The 19,844-nt window shown below is 39.9% G+C and overlaps 1 protein-coding gene across 3 annotated transcripts; it reads left to right on the top strand.

Moving 5' to 3' along the window:
• The first annotated feature begins 953 nt into the window (after positions 1 to 953).
• CRK (CRK proto-oncogene, adaptor protein) lies at positions 954 to 16,108 on the top strand. 3 transcript variants are annotated; one of them, XM_075720336.1, is made up of 5 exons: positions 1,634 to 1,805; positions 8,436 to 8,971; positions 11,911 to 12,071; positions 12,863 to 12,917; positions 14,870 to 14,882. In XM_075720336.1, exons 1-4 carry the CDS (start codon positions 1,781 to 1,783, stop codon positions 12,897 to 12,899), a joined length of 759 nt encoding a protein of 252 aa, XP_075576451.1. In that variant the 5' UTR covers positions 1,634 to 1,780; the 3' UTR covers positions 12,900 to 12,917; positions 14,870 to 14,882. The 3 variants fall into 3 exon arrangements, with proteins under 3 accessions (XP_075576450.1, XP_075576451.1, XP_075576452.1); XM_075720337.1 differs by lacking the exon at positions 1,634 to 1,805 and adding an exon at positions 5,478 to 5,571; XM_075720335.1 differs by lacking the exons at positions 1,634 to 1,805; positions 11,911 to 12,071; positions 12,863 to 12,917 and adding an exon at positions 954 to 1,197 and having other exon boundaries at positions 14,870 to 16,108.
• The last annotated feature ends 3,736 nt before the right edge of the window (positions 16,109 to 19,844 follow it).

The following is a 19,844-nucleotide window of genomic DNA, read 5'->3' as shown; positions in this document are numbered from 1 at the left end:
TTCTTACAGATATCACTTAATTTGTGCATGCACACACACACACACATTCCTCTGTGGTACCAGTGGAACTTAAGCTCTTTCCTGTTTGCAGGCCCCTGTGGTAACAGTCAGCAAACTGCCTCGCGTAAAAATAAACTTTTTCTTTTGCAAGGCTATTTTTAACCCAGAACAGCTCATTGGCCCAATTCAGCATGTAGTCCCATGAAAACAGCTGTGCTGGCACAACCACGGGGTGGGAATGTGTAGCTGGCAGGGAAGATGAGGGCAGGAACTGCTGTGCAGCTCTGGAGGAAAAAGCAAAGTGAGCTGAATCCTTAACGTGCAGGCAAGACCGGCTTTACACAAGCTACCAGTGAGCTGCAGAAGCTGGGAAGCCATCGGGGAATTGGGACACTCGGTGGGATACCCTGCAGCCCTCCTAACGGAACGTACCAACTGCAGAGGCAAGCCCTAGCCGCCCCCTGGGGCAAGGGCCGGCCTACACCGGCGCCCCGAACCCTCCTCCCACCGGCCCGCGACAGAGAAGCCGATGTGAGGGCACCGGCAAGGCGTGAGGAGAGGCCAGCCCCGGAGGCGGCCGCTGCTGCTCTCAGGTACCCAGAGCGGACCGTCCCGGTGGCGGGCAGCCCCCGCCAGTACCCACACAGCGAACGCAGACGCCCCTCAGCGCCGCCTTCCCGCCTCCCCCTTGAGCCCGCTCCGCGCGCGCGCACCCGCCCACCCCCTCAGAGCGCATGCGCCGCCCGCCAACCAACGCCCCGCCCCCGGGCCGCGCGGGGAGATGACGCCACGCCTTCCTCGCGTCTCCCGTGTGCGGTCACATCCGGTAGGTGAGGTCAGGGCAGGGGCCGCCATTTTGGGTGTTAGGGCTGGGCGCGGAGCGGGGCACCGCGGGCGGCGGCGGCCCGCGGTGGGGGGGGGAAGTGCGTGCGGCCTGCGGGCGGGCGGCCCCCATGGCCGGGCAGTTCGACTCCGAGGACCGGGCGAGCTGGTACTGGGGGCGGCTGAGCCGGGCCGAGGCGGTGTCGCTGCTGCAGGGACAGCGCCACGGGACCTTCCTGGTGCGCGACTCGGGCACCATCCCCGGCGACTTCGTGCTCTCGGTGTCCGAGAGCTCCCGCGTCTCGCACTACATCGTCAACAGCCTGGGGCCGGCGGGAGGCCGGCGGGCCGGCGGCGAGGGCCCTGGGGCCCCGGGTGAGTGACCCCCAGGGCTGGTGGTGCCCCCCAGCCCCTGCCGCCCCCGGGAGGGCAGCTGGGGCGGCCGAGCCCCGGTCTGCGCCTCCCCGCGGCCGCCTCGCTCTCCTCCCGGGCGGTGTTTCGAGTCGTGAAGCTCTTTGTAGTGGAATTAAGTCGTGTTTTGCAGCTGGGGCTGCCGAGCGAGCTGAGCCCTCTGTCTGCACCTGCCTTCCGACGACCTAATAGCGTAGTATATATACTGGAGTATATATACTGGAGTTGAGCGCTTATTGTAACCCTCCTGAAAGATCCTACAGCTGTAGCGCTCGCATGTTCTTTTGTTTTCATAAACCAGTTAACTATAGTTAATAGATTTTGCACGTCATCTCAGCCAGGGGATGGTTCTGTGGAAGTGTCATCTAAAAGTGTGAGTTCCGAGAAGATAGTTTTGCGTTAGAAGGCAGACTGGAAGGCTAAATTTCAAGTCACAAATCAAAGTATTATGTGGGTAGATTAAGTAGTGGGAATGTAAAGGCAATTGTTCCTTTAAATCAGATATGAAGTTCAGGTTTTTTTCCCCTGAGTTGAAAGGGAAGGTTTGATGTTATTCCTCATCAGCCTAATAGGTAATATGAAAACAATATGTTTAAGTATAATGGTTATAGAGTAGAAGATACTGATTGTGTCGGAGGGAGAACTGTACCATGAGAAGCAGCATTTCTGCAAGTACAACTGTAAATGAACAAGAGCCCTCAGCAATGCAGTTGTCTTAGATGTGTAAGAACATGTAATACAAAGGAGCAGTATCCCCTTCTGGGGCATTATTGAAGTTGGTAGCGGAACTGCTCAAGCTTGGATATTAACACTTGCAAAATGATGTGGGTGTATTGCTAGCATCTCAGAAAGAAACCACTACATAACTTTGAAGTGTAGTAAACCTAAGTAATAAGAGATTTGGTAAACTTCTATACTGTTTACTTTCTGCCAAATGAATTGCTATGGAGACATTCACTTTCTCATGTAGATCTATGACTGGAATAAGAGACCTGTATTGGGAAGATGCAGCAATACTTGTTATGGAAAGGATTTTTCAGTCTCTGCACAGACTGTAGTTGACTAAGAAGGAGATAATCTAAGAAAAACCGAAACTCTTGCCAGTAGGTTTGCACCGTTATACAGTAATTTCCCCTGCTCATTTCAAATTGGCAAATTTGGGAAAGCCTGAAGTCATCGTGTTTATCCCAGGAACCTACTTAGAGCTGCAGAGTGCACTCAAGTCACAGAAAGCTCCACAAGGTAGTGGAGTGGCTGAATTCGCTTGGAAGTGGAAGTCGTTACTGCCACTGCCATGGGTCATAAAATGGTTTGCCACAAGATGTGGTGGATTCCCCATTGTTTCATGTCTGTGAAGGCAGAGGTTTATTGCCATAGGTTTGTGGAGGCTTGATGTGGGGATTGTTGTAATGCATGACTGGTGTTATGTAGAGCAGAATAAGTTACCAGGATGGTTTATCGCAGAATCCAGCCTATTTGGATTTTAAGGACAGTAGTGATGAAAAACACTGGAGTATGTGTGCCTCTCGCTTCTGGGCAGTTTTTTTCTGGAGATCAACTCATTTCTGCAAAACCAGTATTTTTTATGTTATTGTGGTATCACTTTAGTACATAGCTAAATGTACATAGTAAAATGAGGTAAATGTTTGCAAATTGTCATGCGTATTTATTGTGGTCAAGCTAAAACATTAGGAAGAACAACTTTGCTATGTTAATTGTATGGTATAGGGGTTTTTTAGCAATTGATTGGCAAATGCACACTTCTCGCTCGGAAATCTAAATATGCCTGATCAGGTTCTTAGGTTGATTTTTGTTTGTGTCAGAAAGCGTGCATGCAGTTCATGACTGCTTTAACACTGCTGTGTGCAGATGATACTAGGAGCCAAGCTTCAATACAGAATGAATGAGATGAGGAGCTTTGGCTTACCTAATATAAAAAGCCATAGTGTCACAAAAACATGATGCTGTCTTCCATTTCTAAAGTATAAAACTTGCTAACTTTTTGCTATGTTCACCTTTTGCTTGATATGCTGTAGTTTCTAACTTCTTGCAGGTGATTTTTAGCATAAAGAAAAAAGAATTTAACAGAACTTTTCAAAATAGCCAGGTCTTCCTGAAATGTTTTAAGGCCATTAAAAGAAAATAGGATAAATCACCAAATTATGGGAAAGAAAAACACTGTGTTTCCAGCAGAGATGGAGATTAAGAACTGAATCAGAATTAGGGTATCATTTGTGGTCAAATATCACAGTCACAGGCTAAAGAAATCCCAAACAAGACAAAGTACTCCATGCAGGCATTAGCATGGTAATGGACAATAGAGGAAATATTTAAATACATGATATGTTTGCAATTTGACATATGAGTCCGGGGTGGAATTGTATGATATGCACTAAAACAAAATGCCTAAAATATCTAAAGAAAGATATGCTTTCTGTTGAAAGTACAATGTAATAAAGCCAGAAACCTTAAAGTTGTAAAATTTGTGTCTCTGAAGTAGGAAAGTATGACAGATAGGGTGTAGAAAGTGGTGTTTTCACTAAGTATGCATTTTTAAGAACCTGCTGCTTAACTTATGCTTCTAAATCACTTCCACTGTGATTTTAAAAAATTCAGACTGTACTTCCTGGAATCGTATAATCTTTACGTAATGATATCCATATTCAACTCTCTATGAAATGGCTTTAGATATGTGTGAGCAGTATGATTTAACTCTGAGACTTGGGGTTTTTTTGTGGTGGGGTTTTTTTTTTATATTAAGGTCTTAAAATGCAAACTATCGGAAGATTGGAAAGTGTATGCATTAGACATCTACTTTTCTCTCATCCTCTGATTATCTGCAGGAATGACAATAGGTAACTTCTGTAAGAATATTCTCCAGGTGTGCTTAAAGCTCTTCTCAGGAGCCAGTGAATGGGGTTTTACTGTTTTTATAGAGCGTTCATGGGTGCTTACTTGTTTTGCTCAGGCATGAGTAGGGAGGTACTTAAGCACAAGGAAAAAAGGTGTTCCTATGGGGTGGGGGAAGCACACAGGCTGGAATGTGATGCCTTCGTAGCAGAGTTCCCATATGCTCCAGGAGGAAACTGGCTTACATCACTGTGGTGTCTTTCTTTGAAATGAGAGCCTTGTGTCTCAGTACCCTGCATGATAAGAACAGCTTTTCTTGCCGAAAAGATGCTTTATAAGTTTGGGGGGCTGGGGGGGAACAAAAATGAAAACCTGTATTTCCATGAGGTCTTCCCTGCACTGAAAAGGAATGCTTATCAAAGCTTAGGAATAAAGAGAAAACTGCCTTAGTGGCACTAACACAATTGAAGAGAGAAACGTAAAACCCCTGAGACGTCTGAGAAAGCGAGAAGTTACTTTGTGGTTACGCCACCTTCCCATGCCCTCAAGCAGTAGGATATTAGGTGTTTTATACCTCTACTTCCCCAGATTCTGTACAATATTTAAAATGTATATAAGCAATCTTTTCCAGGCTGGCATGAAGCCAACACAGTGTAAAAGTGTTTTGTCAGGAGGGAAAGTGCATTGTAAACAGAGAAGTGACAGGGTCCAGATTTGAAACTTTCTTTAATTCTGGGACACGTTGGATTTTAACTCTTTCCTCACCTTCCTGAGAGCAGAGGTTTCGCTAGCTGTTCTTACATGCTGAAATGGATGGAATTGGGTTAAGTCCTAGCACAGATGGAGCTAGGATGGAATAAGTAAGAAAGGTGATACTCAGCCCTTTGTGCTTCTCATTCAAAGGAGTCATCTTACAGAGCTGAGTAAGTGCTGCTGGTAGAGGTGGGAGCTGAGCAGCTATTCTTCCTTTGGCTGTGCAGAGCTGGGGAGAAGGGAAGAGAATTTCTAGTACTCTTGTTGTCCAACTTTAATAGGAAGTGACTAAAGTTCCTCCAGTAGCTTGACTTACCTTTACACGCCTTCTCCTCTTCCTGAGAGCCCTCAGAAGATGCGGACAATGTGCTGCTCAAACTTGTGCCTTCAAGAAAACTGTCCCAGAATCATGAAGGAAAACAGCTCTACTTCTCCAAAAAACACCTGCCTTGTTGCTGTAACTTTTTCTTGTGGTAGATCTTGCCTTAATTTTTCCATTGGCCTACAGGTATGTGAAATGTTGCAGTTCAAAGAAGAAGCTGAAGAATTCCTCTGAGTCTGAAATCTGTTAATCTTTGAATTTCATTATACCAGAGAACGACAAAATGTCGAAGCCCATAGTGTATAGAATTACTTCCCTGCTACATACGTGAGCATCATTCAGCTCATTACCTTGTAGCTGAACAGGAGTATACACAAAAGACTTAAACTGATGGAGAGTTTACTGCATGCTTGGTAAGGCGTAGTTGTATTTTATTTCCGACCTGTGACTTTCAACTATTTTGTCCTTTTTATGCCTATTTTAGCTGAATTTAGAAGTCTTCTATGTAAATTCTCGAGACAGTGACCAGGTTGCTGCCTTTATATTCTTTGGTAATTAATTTGGATTAAGCTTGTAGAGTTCTCATTGCAAAGAGGTTTTCCAAGCCTTCCATTTTTATAGCTGCCTTCTGGGCTTTTTTTAAAACAAAAGGATCAGAAGTGCATGTAGTTTTCTGGGAGTGTTCTCTTTGTGAAGGTAATGTGTCTCCTTTCTGCTGCTTATCTGTCCCTTCAAGGGTTGCATTGATTGTTCTGAGCCTAGAATGTATTTGGAGGGTCTGTGTTCTCTCACTCTTCTTCAGTTGTGAAAAATGTCTTTTAGAATATGATTTTCCAGGATACAGTACAGTAATTTCAGTCACTTCTTCCCTATACATAAGGTTCCAGTGGACTTTCCTCTTAGAGTCCAACTTTGGTTTTATTCAGGTACATTTGGCAGCTGTTTGAGGCTGTTATGCATTAATTCAAGAGGGTGAACCTGTTCAAAATAAAAAAAAAAAACCCTTGTTCATCCTATTATTTTGGTGCTGACAAGGCTGATGAATGTTACTGTTGAACTGTAACTGTTTTCTATGAGTTTATGATTTTTCTGTGTACACTTACTTTGCTGGAGACAGAGATCTCAGCCTCCTGAGTCACTTTGTAACAATTTTTACAAAGTTTAATTAGCGTTTCAGGCTCTAGGTTTCTGTCATGTGAAATAAGTTCCATGTCGGTGAACTTACCTGAGATTGTCATCTCCATATGACTTCAAAGATCTTTGCTGCCCTGGTCCTCTTACAGTTTGTGTTGTGTTTTTGGTTTTTTGTTTTTTTTTTTTTTAATTTAAAAAGAAGCATCTACATAAGCCTTGATCCTTAAAGGTTGACGTACAAAATAGTAGCAGATATACACTCATGTTTCTATCACCAGGTTTGTCTGAAACTTGATGTCTATACTACTTGTTACAAAGCATGGTTTCCCACTTCCAATGCTAGCGGAAGTGCAGCATTCCCAGATCATATTCTATGGTTATGTAGTGGACTTAAGCTGTTTTGAAGTGCTGTAGGGATGCTGCCTGTCCAGCCAGAATTCATCTTCTGTGAGACCACAGAACTAAGTACTGCTACTGACATGAAATTCCAGAGTTCTTGTTAAGTCTACAGCTGTAAGTTGAGAGGGTTTTGCATCTTTTCAGCATTATGCTTTGGGAGAATAAGGTGGAATGTTCTCTTTCCATGCTGGGTTCATATTTCTTACTGATATTTACATCAGCTTCCTTATCTCTTGGTGATGCCAGTTTGTGTTTTGGGTTTTTTTGTAATTTTTTGAGGGTATTGCTTTTGGCTTTTGGCTCATTGCATTTGTGCTGATTTCTTTTGAAAGTCTTTCAGGGCTGTTAATGCATGCAAATGTGCATTTTCCGATGACTTAGTTCTGCTTTTTTGAATTTCCTGTAACCAGCTTCACTGATGTTTATGTTCCTTCACGATACTTCAAAACTTATTTATCAGGTGTTTGTCTATGTTGATCTTATGGAACCTGCCCTTTTCTCTGTTAGAACCCCTTTTTGCTCTCTTGAAAGAACTTCTTGTGATGTTAGCTTTCCATGCTGACAGTGCTACTTTGAAGGGGGTTTTGGATCAGTGACAGCTTGAAGAATTCTGCTAGCTTTGTACTTGAGAGCTAAGTCTCGGAACTGTTAGATATTCCCTGCAGAGACACAGACTTGCAAAGTAAGCATCTCTTTCTTGCTAAGAGAGTTACTCATTAAAGCATAAATCTTTTCCTCTCTACTACCCTCCCCCAGCCTTCCACAGTTCTTCCCATAACTGATTACACAGGGTATGGTGCATCGTGGAAATAGAACATCATGTGTATGTTTTTCCCCAGCTGAGCCTGAAGAACATAAAATGGAAAAAAAGCGCAGCACACAGATTGAAAACTGAAATGGATATCTGCACTTTTGATACTTCTAATGACTTGAATATGAACATCATCTGTATTTTAATGTATTTGAGGTTCAGATTTATGGCTTAGGCTCCATCTGACAAATATGGCAAACTACAAGACTTGAGATTAAAAGACTGAATTATACCCATTATGAAAACATATGTGGTTGCTTTGCATTGCATAAAATAGACATAATTTTCTCTAAGGGTACCTTTTATCAAAATGAAAAATAACTTCATTTGCTCATTCACATAAATTGTTTGCTGCTGTGCTAAGCAGTTTTCTGTAGTGTCCATGCCTTTAACCCAAGATACATTACAACAGGTAAATAACCCTTATTGCAGTGTTGTCCTTTTGAAATAACTTTGAACTGCAAAAGAGAGGTTAAAAAAAAACCAAACCAACTTGCTTGAAATTGTACCAAAATTTCATTTGCTTTCTAGATTAGAGTATAAAACAGGAAAAGGGGAATTGTCTGTTACTGAAAATTGTATAGGCTCCTGAGAAACTCAGATGTACTGAACGTTTTTTTCTGTTGGGTCCATATAACATTCAAGGAAACAAGATATTTTTATCCTAATTTGGGAAGTTTGGCCATGCCAAACAATTTCTTTTTTCTTCTTTGACAAGATTTTCAAAAATAAAACTCTATCCACATGATCACAGTAGTGCTGTCTTTGATTAGAAATACAGAGGAGAGCTGAATATGATGAATGTTGATCTAAAGATGACCAAATTCAGTATCAAATTACTTATCTGTAAATATTACTTATCCGTCTTCTCATGTTTAATGTACGGTTGTAACTGTTGTATGCTCTCTTTGACATATTGCCTTCTTCTTTCAGGGTTGAGTCCCACCAGATTTCGAATAGGTGACCAAGAGTTTGATTCTTTGCCGTCTTTACTGGAATTCTACAAAATACATTATTTGGACACTACAACCTTGATAGAACCAGTTTCCCGATCCAGACAGAATAGTGGCGTTATCCTCAGGCAGGAGGAAGCTGAATATGTGCGAGCTCTCTTTGACTTTAATGGAAATGATGAAGAAGATCTTCCATTTAAGAAAGGAGACATACTGAGAATCTGGGATAAACCTGAAGAGCAATGGTGGAATGCAGAAGACAGCGGAGGAAAGAGGGGAATGATACCTGTTCCTTACGTCGAGAAGTATAGACCTTCCTCTGCTTCAGTATCTACTCTCATTGGAGGTAACCAGGATAGTTCCCACCCACAACCACTGGGTGGGCCGGAGCCAGGGCCCTATGCCCAGCCCAGCATCAACACTCCGCTCCCTAACCTTCAGAATGGCCCTATTTATGCCCGGGTTATCCAGAAGCGAGTCCCTAATGCCTACGACAAGACAGCCTTGGCTTTGGAGGTACATAATGGGCAAAACTTAGAAAGAAGAGATCTGTTCAAGGGATTTCCCTTTCAATCACAGCGTAGTTTTGTAGGAGTAAGAAAGGGAAAAGCATTGTAATACTGGTTTTACGTAATGATTAATAAGTTATGGATAAAGGCTTTTTTTTTCTTTAAATGAATAAGTGACTAGAGTCACTTGTAGACTAGAGTTTGATTGTTATAGCATGTTTAGGTTACTGAACCAATACAATGTCTTTTGTCAAACATCACTAACATAAGTGTTTCCCCATCCATGTTTTCACTTCTGAAGTCTTTATTTTAGGGGGGGAGGGAGAGGGAGCAGTTCGTAAGTTGTGTGTCTGAACCTGTGTTCACTGTTGCTTGCCTCACCCCAGTCTTTAAAAGGTGTGCTGGATTGTTTCGGGTTTTGGGGTTTTTTTTCAGTCTGTCAGCAGTTTAAAAGCAATCAGTGGAAACATTGTCATAGTCACTTAAAAATAAAAGATAGTCACTTTAAAATTACACTGACTGAGTTGATGATCACACACAGGGTTTTATTGTGACATCTTGACCTCAAGCAGATTACTTTGGCTTTTAGTTTGTGAAGCAGGAACATACATTACAGTTCATTAGGGAGGTCTTGTGTAAAGTGGTGATTGATGGAGTATGATGTGTAGGAAAGCAGTGAGTTTCCCTAAGGTTGATTTGCTTCCTGATACGATCAAGTACTTGTATATGCCCTTTTTGATTTTTTTTTTTTCCCCCCTCTTCAAAAGGAGACTAGAGTGCTCTATCTCTACACATCAGATAGTTATCCCCCAAGTTACATTTGAGGAAATTGAGACTAAGGTATTCTCAGTGGCAGACCTTTGCCTTAGGATGATATGTAAATTGTATCCTTTAATCTAGGCTTTCTTTGAGCTAAAGGCTCTGGAATTTCCTGATACCTAATTGACTTCCTGTTTATATAACATTTTAAGTACTTGGGAAAAAACAGTTTCTGTGCTGAGTCAGAGCATCTCCTCTTCACTCTCAAATATTTCATTTAATCGTGTGTAGCACAAAAGGCACTTCAGTACATCACTGATGTGGCAACTGTAGGTATGTGGCTTTAGTAAGGAATTGGCAAATGCAACACATTCTACAGATCTGATAATTGATGTACAACCTGGGAGACGTGAAATTTTTCCACGTTGTGGGTAAAAATTTGTCTAGGGAAGCAATGTAAATATACTCTGAGTCACTATACATTCTGTTATATTTCTCAATCAAAAGAGAGCCAGGATACAAAATGTAAATTTTTAGGTTTAGAAGCATGTATAGAAATTTATGCCGACTCACCAGATTTTGGGGAAACGTAAAGATTTTAACCTTCAGACTTTCACACAGCCTAAAATGCTGTCTATTTCCCTCTTTTTCTCACTCTCTCCACCCAGCCACCTCCCGGAGCTTGGAAATATTCCTGAATGTCATTGTGAACTGTTGCGATTTCCAGATGTTAGATTTTCTTTGAGCCACTGGATATTATGTCATGGTATATTATCAAAACATTTTGGTTTTCCTTCTGCATTTTGTTTTTAAGCTTTTATTTATTAGTGTGCTACTAGTGTTCCCTTAAGCTTAACTTTACATTTTATTTCACTTAAAGCAGGACCTCACAACACTGCCCAACTCACAGTTTGGTAGCATGGAGTGAAATAGAGAGAGTGAGAAAGTATTGACAACCCAGGCCATCATAAGCAACTTTTGAGTGAAAGCAAAATCCTTTACACACTGAAGAACAGCTTGTGAGTGCCATGGCTGATGTGTTAGTTTAATCCTCTTCACTAAAACTCACGTGATCTGTCAACTATGCTGTGCTTTAGAGAGCGTAGTTTCATGGAGAACATCTCTCTCTTCCGAGCTAGCTTGCGCCACTGGTGTCTTTTACTAACTCCTGATAATAGGCTAGGTAGCTGAAGTGTTTGGGAAGGGGGAATTGGGAAGCGTGTAAGCTCTGCCCATCTGTGGAAGGATCTAAGTAAGATTCATAGTGTCTTTCTACCTTTGTATTAGAACAATGGCCTTTGTAGGCCTTGTAAACTTATTTTAGTATTTACTAATTGACATGTTGAACCTCTGGTTAGGATGATCTATTCCTGTCTTGCTACAGCCCTACATTTAAGAAATGCAGTAATAGTGGTGGTTCTTTACTCTGTATATAATATTGGGAAATTTTAGTTTTAAAACGTGAGCCATTTATCACTGCTTCTAGTAGGCCTTCCTTGCTGCTTTGCAGTTTTTATCATTTCAAATCACAGTGTTACTGAGTTGCTTTCAATGTCTGTACAGGAGAATATAGCAATATGCACTTCACTTTCTCCAAGTTTTTCTTCATCCTGTCTATCAAAGTACTGTTTCTTGTTGTCTCCTTTTTTCACATTCCCTTTCACTTCATGGTGTTCCTTCTCTGTTTATTTAGAGATCTCTTTCTTAGATAACTTAGTAGAAAGCGTTATGTAAATCTTATCAGTCCATTTTTGCCCAGACCTCTTAATAACTATAAATACAGAAAGTGGGATTCTTTCCAAATGAAAACTCTTATCCTTAAATCTGGCAATATTAATGGGTGGGGGTGGATCCTACTGTTTCTCTTAGGAAATAGATTCTTAACATCACACATTTTTGGCCCAAACTGCAAACAGAGTATCTGTACTGTGCTGTTATTTTAAAACTGACATGGTTTTGAAGAGCTCAAGGAAGGAGGATCAGAGCAAGTGATGTTCTAATAACGGCTGTGCTGTATTATGGAAAAAAGCTTCAGCAGAAGATAACTTTTATTTTGCTTGTAACTGGATCTGTTCAAGGAGTTGTCAGTCTATATTAATTAACAGAAAAGAGAGGAGAAAAAGGGAAGATCTGTGTGGTGAATGACTTTGAGATCGATCAATTTATTTTTTTTCTTTGTAACAGTAGCAGAACTCTGCAATTTTGACCTTACCAAAGAGGAGTACTTGGAATAAAACCACAGCATACAGAAGTCTTCACTTGAACCGTCAGTTTTGCTTTGAAGCATATGGGATATATTTAGCTTTAAAACTTCTGATGAAGACAAACAAATCTGGCTTTATAGCAGGGTACAGTGTTGTTCTTGAGGTGCTGTGCTTGGTGGGATGATACACAATAAGACTAACGATACCATAAGTCAACATTGAAAGTGAGGAGAATTCAGAGAGTCCACTTCTAGTATAAATGTTTTAAAATTCCAGCACTTGTAATAATGAGTAATTTTTTTTTAAGGTTCTCAGTATTGTCTTCAGGAGAGTATTTGAACTATAGATTAATATGCAGAGTTTCGAAGCAGATCTAGAAAGGTCTCTAAATTATTAAGGAACTAATGGAGCCTTTTTATTAAGCTAGCATTTGTGAACTGACCATTGCTTACTTAGTCAGTCCTGCTTTGATAGGTGTAAAGAGATATATATATATATATGAAAAAAATGAAATTAGAAGATGGGTATAAATGAAATGTGAATGAAAGATTGTATCAGAAAGAGCGAGTGGCCACTAAATGAAATTACTATAATGATAAAAAAGGAATATTTAAGCTCAAAGGTCTTTCTTCTTCTAATAGTTATTGAAATGCAAATTTCAGGTGTAGCTTCTTATAGTAAGGAGGATTTATAAATGGGTGTCCCTTTGCGGCAGTGACCCTGAAACACCCCTGAAAACCAAACAAGCAGCAACAGGATGCTTGTGGGAGTGTCACAAGCATCCCATATTCTAACTCACTGTCATTGCACTGTTGAACCCACTTATGAACATAAAGTAGTGGGTGATATTCAATAAGAGCACAGAGGCCAGCAGTCTAAGAAAAATATCTTACAGATAGCAAACTTAAGTGCAACTTGTGCTTTTTCTTTCCTAGTGGGTTGGAGGTTATATACTTTTCTGTTGAAAGCTGATACGTAGATTATATCCAGGTATGAAGTAATTTAAAGTTATCTAGGGTAGTGTTCTTGTAATGGTTGTGGTTAGGAAATAAGGTTCTCTGCTTCTAGTATTGTCACATTTAATCTTATCCTTGTTAAATTATTGCTGATGTTTTGTTTTGGTCAACAGAGTATTTTTATTGGTACAACCCCCCAGTGATTATTAGCAGTAGCAAAATTATACATGCTGCATGATTAAATTCCTAAAGAGCTGAAACTAGCATTCAGTAGTTGAGGAAGGCTTCCTTTTTGCCTGTAGCAAATACATAAGAGGATTTTCTTCAAAATATGATTCATTAAAATGTCTATACTAATGACTACAAAATGAAAAAAAAAGGGCTACAGGCAGAGTCCCAAGCGTGCCTCTCATTACCAGATAAGTAATCATCAGAGGTATGGGAAGCTTAATTAAATGCCCATGTAGTGGTTTGAATTTATGAACTGTTAAAAGCTGTTCTGGCAAAAGATTGCAAGTGATTAAAACCTGTAAAGTTAATGGAGATTGGTAACATCTTAAATTGTTTTCCTTGTTCTTCATTCACTGCCCGGAAAGTGAGAATAATGAGATTCTGTTTTGGATGAATTTGGAAGAGTGATGAGCATCGGTGTAAACTAGTAACTGTATATTCAGTGAATTTCTGGATGAAATGCAGTAAGGCTTGTGGCCATGCCTTAAGAGTTTATTTACAGTATTAGTGAAAGAAAATAGAATATATCTGTCCGAAATGCATTCTCCATCTGTGACACGGGAAAAACCGGAAACCGTTGTATGTAACTTATAAATACGATTATTGATAAAAATTCTACACAGAGTGGTAGAAAGGGGTAGACAATTTTTTCAGTGTTGCATTTATTAAGTCTCCAGTGACTGTCTTTACAATGTAAATTGTGCTTTCTTAGGTTGTATAAGTGCTACTTAATAAAAGTACCCTTGGAGATACAACAGAGTTGGAGACTGATTAGACCTAGACTTGTGGCCCTGACTTCAACTACATGACTGCACAGCCTTGGGAAAGTGCCTGCTGTGCAGTTTTCCACCTTTGTCAAAAGGAAACAATACCTTTAGAATTGGTTATGTGAATATTAGGTTGGAGATTAGAATATGAGATATATTACTCTGCTTTTATTTAGTGTAGTACATTAGAACTGGATACTTTTAAACTAGAGCATATTGTTTCATCAGTCCATAGGAAACATTCTTTCATTTTTCTAGCCAAACAATTCAGGTATAAGAGGGAGAAGGCATCAATTGTCTTTACTAAACCCATGGAATTTATTTATGTGAGAAATCCATGGTGGGCAAGACTGAAATACCATCTGGCCTTGCCTCTAGTAGTGGCTAGTTGTGGATGCTCGGAGTAACAACAGAGCAGCCTTATGGCACTACTTATTGCCCCACTTACTCTCCCAGTGTTTTATAATCTGTGGTGCTATATATATATCTATAGCCCCCGCTTATCCGGAACTTTTTCAATACTATCTGAAAACACTACTACTTCCACTTAGTGGAGTTCCAAAATGAAGGAGCCATTTAGCTTGCAGTTTAGTGTTCGCTTTGTATACCTACAAGCCTTCCCTCCCTTCACGAGGTGGTTGATGCAGTACGGAGTGCAAGCCTCTGTCAGTTCAGCGAGATGCGTTTATTGTGATAGCAGCTGATGTCAGGTCCCAAGAGTGCTCTGAAAGATCGGTGTTGGATTGCAGGCTCTTCAGTTTAGGTAGTTCTCACCTAATGTAGGTACGCTTCTTTCTCTCTATACTTTCTTCAGGAGTGAATAACATTGGGTGGTAGGCTGGTGTATCAAAAATGGTCAAGACTAAAACTTTTTTTATTATAGAAATGTATCTGGTACACTTGGGTGATTGACACCAAAGGGGAGGGGTAGTAGCTCATCCTACATGTTTTTATGAATCGTAACACTTCCTTATTTCTTATCCTGCAGGTCGGTGAGCTGGTAAAGGTCACAAAGATTAATGTGAGTGGTCAGTGGGAAGGAGAATGTAATGGCAGACACGGTCACTTTCCATTCACACATGTCCACCTGCTGGATCAACAGAATCCTGACGAGGACTTCAGCTGAGTGTGGCTCAACAGTTGCGCTTACAGATGGGAACAATCTCAACTTGTTTTTATTGCAGATGCCATCAAGACTTACGTTCTGACAGATGTTGAAAGCAGTATTGCTTGTATAAGCATTCTGATAACCTGCAAACCCCTGGGACTGAACACCACCATTCCTTAATCAAGGGTCATGTAATTCAGGGTACGACAGTAGATAACTTGTGTGTCAAGTGGCAGAACTAGTACATGATTATAGGTTGTAATGCCTGCTTATGTCCATGTGCACAGCAGACTGGACCTTGCCAGCAGCAGCAGTTGGAGAAAGCAGTAACGTAGATGTTACAGTAACGTTTATAGCTCTCTCCGGTCCTATTGCTTATGTTGCTTCTTCCTCAGGCAATGAACATCAACCTTAGACAATTCAATATATAGATAGAAATTTTACAAATTTATCCTGGAGCTTTCTCTTTTTTTTTTTTTTTTTTTTTTCCATCCTGAATTCTCTGTCCTAGAAAGGCTATATAGTACTTTGCATGGTCAGTTAACTATGCACAGTACAGATTTATGTAGAGCCCATTGGGGACAGCCTTATGATTTACAGATGCTTACCACTTTAATGGTAAATGACAGATCAGATCAACCTTGGAATTCTAGAAGTTTGTGGACACTAGATTGATTTCTTCACTACTGTTGATGCTTCAAACATAGCAGCTGATTTCAAATGAAGATTTTTATTAACACACCAATATCTCTCTTTTTCCACAAATATAAGGCTTATGGAAGTGTAAACATCCGTATCAGTGCTGAAAAATATGTGCATAGCACTTTAATGCATAGCTTTAAAGCAGTGTTTGATTCACTAAATATACTAAAATATTGACGCTGCTTTCCAGTAAAATTAAATTATATAGGGCCAATTTAATTTTTCTAGAATTCTTCAATACTCCTATTGTACAATACTCTTACAGTACAAATCGGTGTCAAACATGGTGAACTGACAAGCCAAATATTACTTTTATTTTAAAGTTACTCTGGGGACTCTTCTGGTTTAATTCCTATCTGTAAAATATTTGATAGTGAATTCATGAGGATTTTATTTTTAATAAACTAACGGAAAATACTTGTGTGCTTCTGGATTGATTCTCAAAAGGCATAATAGAGTAAATATGGCTTCACAGCTCATAATGCAAATTGGTGCATTGAATAGGTGATATTATGCACTGCTTGATTTTTTTAAGTCTGTTGTTCTAATTATCTGGGTTTCTCTAACATGAATCAGAATGGGTTTAGTAAGTTTTGTAAACTGAAATTAAACACTGAAGTAACTATCCTTTGCCTGTACCCTGGATTGTTTTCCAAACACAGCACTCTAGTGACCAAACTTAAGCAGACAAATTTTGTAACTTTGACTACAGTGTCATCCATACAGAACAGGTTTTCTAAATAGTATCAAACTGAAAATGTTATTTTGGATGATACAAGCCATGTGACTAGAATGGTTCATTGGTTGTAAATGCTGCAAGGGCTAGTTCCCACTGCAAAGGCTATTGCTGCAAGGCACCGACCCATACAACAGAATACTAGTAACACTTTACCTCAGAACCGTGTAACATGCTGGAAACGATAGTATTTCTGTTATATTTAAGTACTAGTTGTTTTACTTCAAAACTAATCCATCAGCAAGTCTGACTAATTTTCAGGTAAAGGGCACTCATTAGTTCTGTCGACTAATGCCAATGTACACGAATTATACTTTTCCATCACCAATCTCATAAGCACTACTGAAGATGATTAGAAAACTGGCAGTTGTGACAGTTGGCTAAGAGGAATGGTAACAAAGGCATTGCAGTACTATTCTAGCTTGGATTGCTATTCTGGTTAGGGTGATACGCCAGTGATTGTGGGATCTCTTCTAGCTTAGTACAAAATCTACTTTGAGGAAAAAAAATTGAGAAACTAACTCTAGGTTCTGTAACACATTGGTTTCTTTAAGGCTAAGTTGTATTTTTCCTCTGACTTTGATGTTTACTATGACTGATTTTTTTTTTCAATAGCTGCACTCTAAGTAACAGACATAATACTGAGTTTATCAGTTGCCCATATATGCTTGTGTTTTTCTTCAGGTATTGCAAAAGAAACATAATGAACTGTGTGTTCTTAGAGTAACACAGTTTGTTCTGAAGTATTTTTTCCAATTGCAATTAATGAAAGCCCATATGTTTGTACCTTTCCAATCAGCAATTATTTTGAGATACCAAAAGAACTTTTTCTGAAAGAAATGTTATTATGCAAATCTTGCCTTTTTAATATGAAAGACAAATTGAATTAACTAGATAATACCCTGCAAACTTTGTAGATGTGGTTTTGTTAAGACTGTATAAATTGCAAATATTTGTACACTTTGAAAGAGTGGAAAAAAAGAAACTAGAGGAGTCTTAATAGCTGCTGTTGCACTAGAATCCTAAGTTCTTGTCAAGCAGTTTTTCTTAGTCAACTGATACATTAATGCAACTGTTTTCCACTATTCAGTTCTAAGCAGAAATGTGATTTTGTTTAATAGGTGATAGAAATGAGTATGTTTGCATTTGGATGAAATAGACACTTCAACTTACCAAGCTCTTAAAGGAAAGTAGGTAGAACATGTGTTCATGAACATGTAGATTAAATCCTTTTGTGGCCTTTGTTTATCCTCTTCTACTTGTTCCCTCCCTTCCCCCCGATGCGTGCAAAAAAAAAAAAAAAATCATTGCTAAGAACGTTGGTCACAATCTTTTTGTCTCTACTTGGCTGTGTTTTTGGTCTCTTGTGCATAGGCAGGTGTTAGAACTAGAATAATCATTTCTAGAAATACACCGTGAAAGCAGAATGCTCAATTACACTGTGTTCTTCTGGTGCATTTACACATTATATCACACTAAAAAGTACAACTGGCTGCTATGGTTTTTTAATATATATTTCATTTTGGTAAACCCCAGCCTTTTTACTAATATTTGACCTGGTTAAATCTTGTTAATCTGTTTGAATTGTATTTGTTAATAATGCAAATATTTCTAATCATCTTAAAGAGTAAAACACTTCATTTTTGTTAATGGTTTTGGGGAAGGATTCTAACCAAACCAGTTTGAAGAAAAATATGAACATGTGCCATTGTATTATAACACTATCCACTTTCTTGACAGTTAAAGTCTTTTTTTATTTTTTTGTAGCATGTAATGTATATGTTCATAGTACGTGAAATAAATAAAAGTATAGCCAAAACTTTGACTTGGTGTCATTCTCAATCAGCTGTCCTTGGAATACTTGCATTTAATAATCTAAAAATAGAACTGCGGGTATGGCCATTTTTAATTGGCCATACTCATATGAAAACAATTAAACATAACACCTGCAGACATAAGACAAGCCAAGGTAACTAAAATAACTTATCAACCAGTAAAATATTATGGCCTTTTTGAAACAAGGTGACTCTGTAGTCAAATGAGTTCCTTGAGTCAAGGGGTGGGGGGAAAAGTATATGCTCACTGCAGTAAGAGGATTTATGAGGAATGTTAAGAGGAGACTTTGTAGCTTTAGTCTCAATTCTACCTACACATGTGAGTTGGGAAATAGTTTGGGGATTCTTTGAATGATGTGTGTCTGGAAAGATAAAAAGCTGTTTGTTTATTCTTAGAATTGTCAGTAAAAACGTACATTAAGTATACAAATTAATAACCAGCAAGAACCTTGTGCAAGAGTCTACCAATGGTTCAGAAGGACTTTTAAGTGTGGTAAGTGGGAGAGCACTGTTTCAATGAAAGACTGAGATGTGCAGTGTACTGTCAAGGGATAAAGCGCAGAAAGTGAGGACCAGAATGCCTGTATTCCATGTGGGAGAACATTTGTGACATGAATCTGCATTAGACCTGCTTTTGCCATTGTGATCCTTAAAAGCTTCACAGGGAACTGGCCTCTAGGTCATCAAGGATAAGAATCTTGATGGCAACACTATATCTAAAGCCAGACAGTTTAATTTGGGGTGTACACCAAAGAACAGTTCTAGCTCTGCAGCAGTGGGTTCCTTGGTGTGGTGTGCCGTAGTTAATCATGGACCAAAACCTTGAGGCCTTCAAAATCCCTCAAAGCACTTGGCCTTCTGGAGGTGCTCCCTAGTTCCACAGGCTCTTGCTGCATGGAAAAGGCCATGTTGCATGTTCCCAATTAAAACGCTACTTCACTGTCCGTTGTTCCTAAAAGTATACAAGGATCAGTCTTGTTAGTACTGTCATAATCATTTTCCTTGCTGCTAAGGGCAAGGACAGCACTCATTTTCTTAGTCACTACATTACAGTGATGGCTCCTCATATTTTAGTTGATCCATATTCAGTTGGCTGGCTGCTACAGTCACTGCTGTTTCATGGAGTCTCCAAGTGGGACATTACTTGTTAAATGAGTGACTTTGCATTTAAGTGTACTGAGATGCCAGCCAAGTTTTTCTGTCATGTCTCCACACAATAAAGATTATTCTATCAGCTTCAGATGGAAAAAATTAAATTTTCATAGGTTAAAGTACTGCCCCCAGCTTTGCTCCAGTGCTCATCCAACTTGGCTGCAGCAGAGCTGCAATCTGAGTGCCTTTTAATGAGATTACCTGAGATAATTTAAGAGCTCACTGCAGCCAAAAGGAAGAGGTTCTATTTGCCTTTCCACGCTGCCCTGATAGCCACGCCCTCCTGGTACTTAACCTCAGACTGGTATTTGCAGAATGCCTCCGTGAGCTGATGTAACACAGGGCTCATGCAGAAAACTATTGCCCCTCCTTTCCTTTCACCTTCCTTCTAACAATGGTTCTCGGCTGCAGTAGTGGTTGAATCAACTCA

The sequence above is a fragment of the Pelecanus crispus genome, chromosome 12, assembly GCF_030463565.1.
Source record: "Pelecanus crispus isolate bPelCri1 chromosome 12, bPelCri1.pri, whole genome shotgun sequence".
Classification (NCBI taxonomy): Eukaryota; Metazoa; Chordata; class Aves; order Pelecaniformes; family Pelecanidae; genus Pelecanus; species Pelecanus crispus.
Note: the sequence above shows the minus strand (reverse complement) of the source record. Positions and strands in the feature narration are given on the sequence as shown.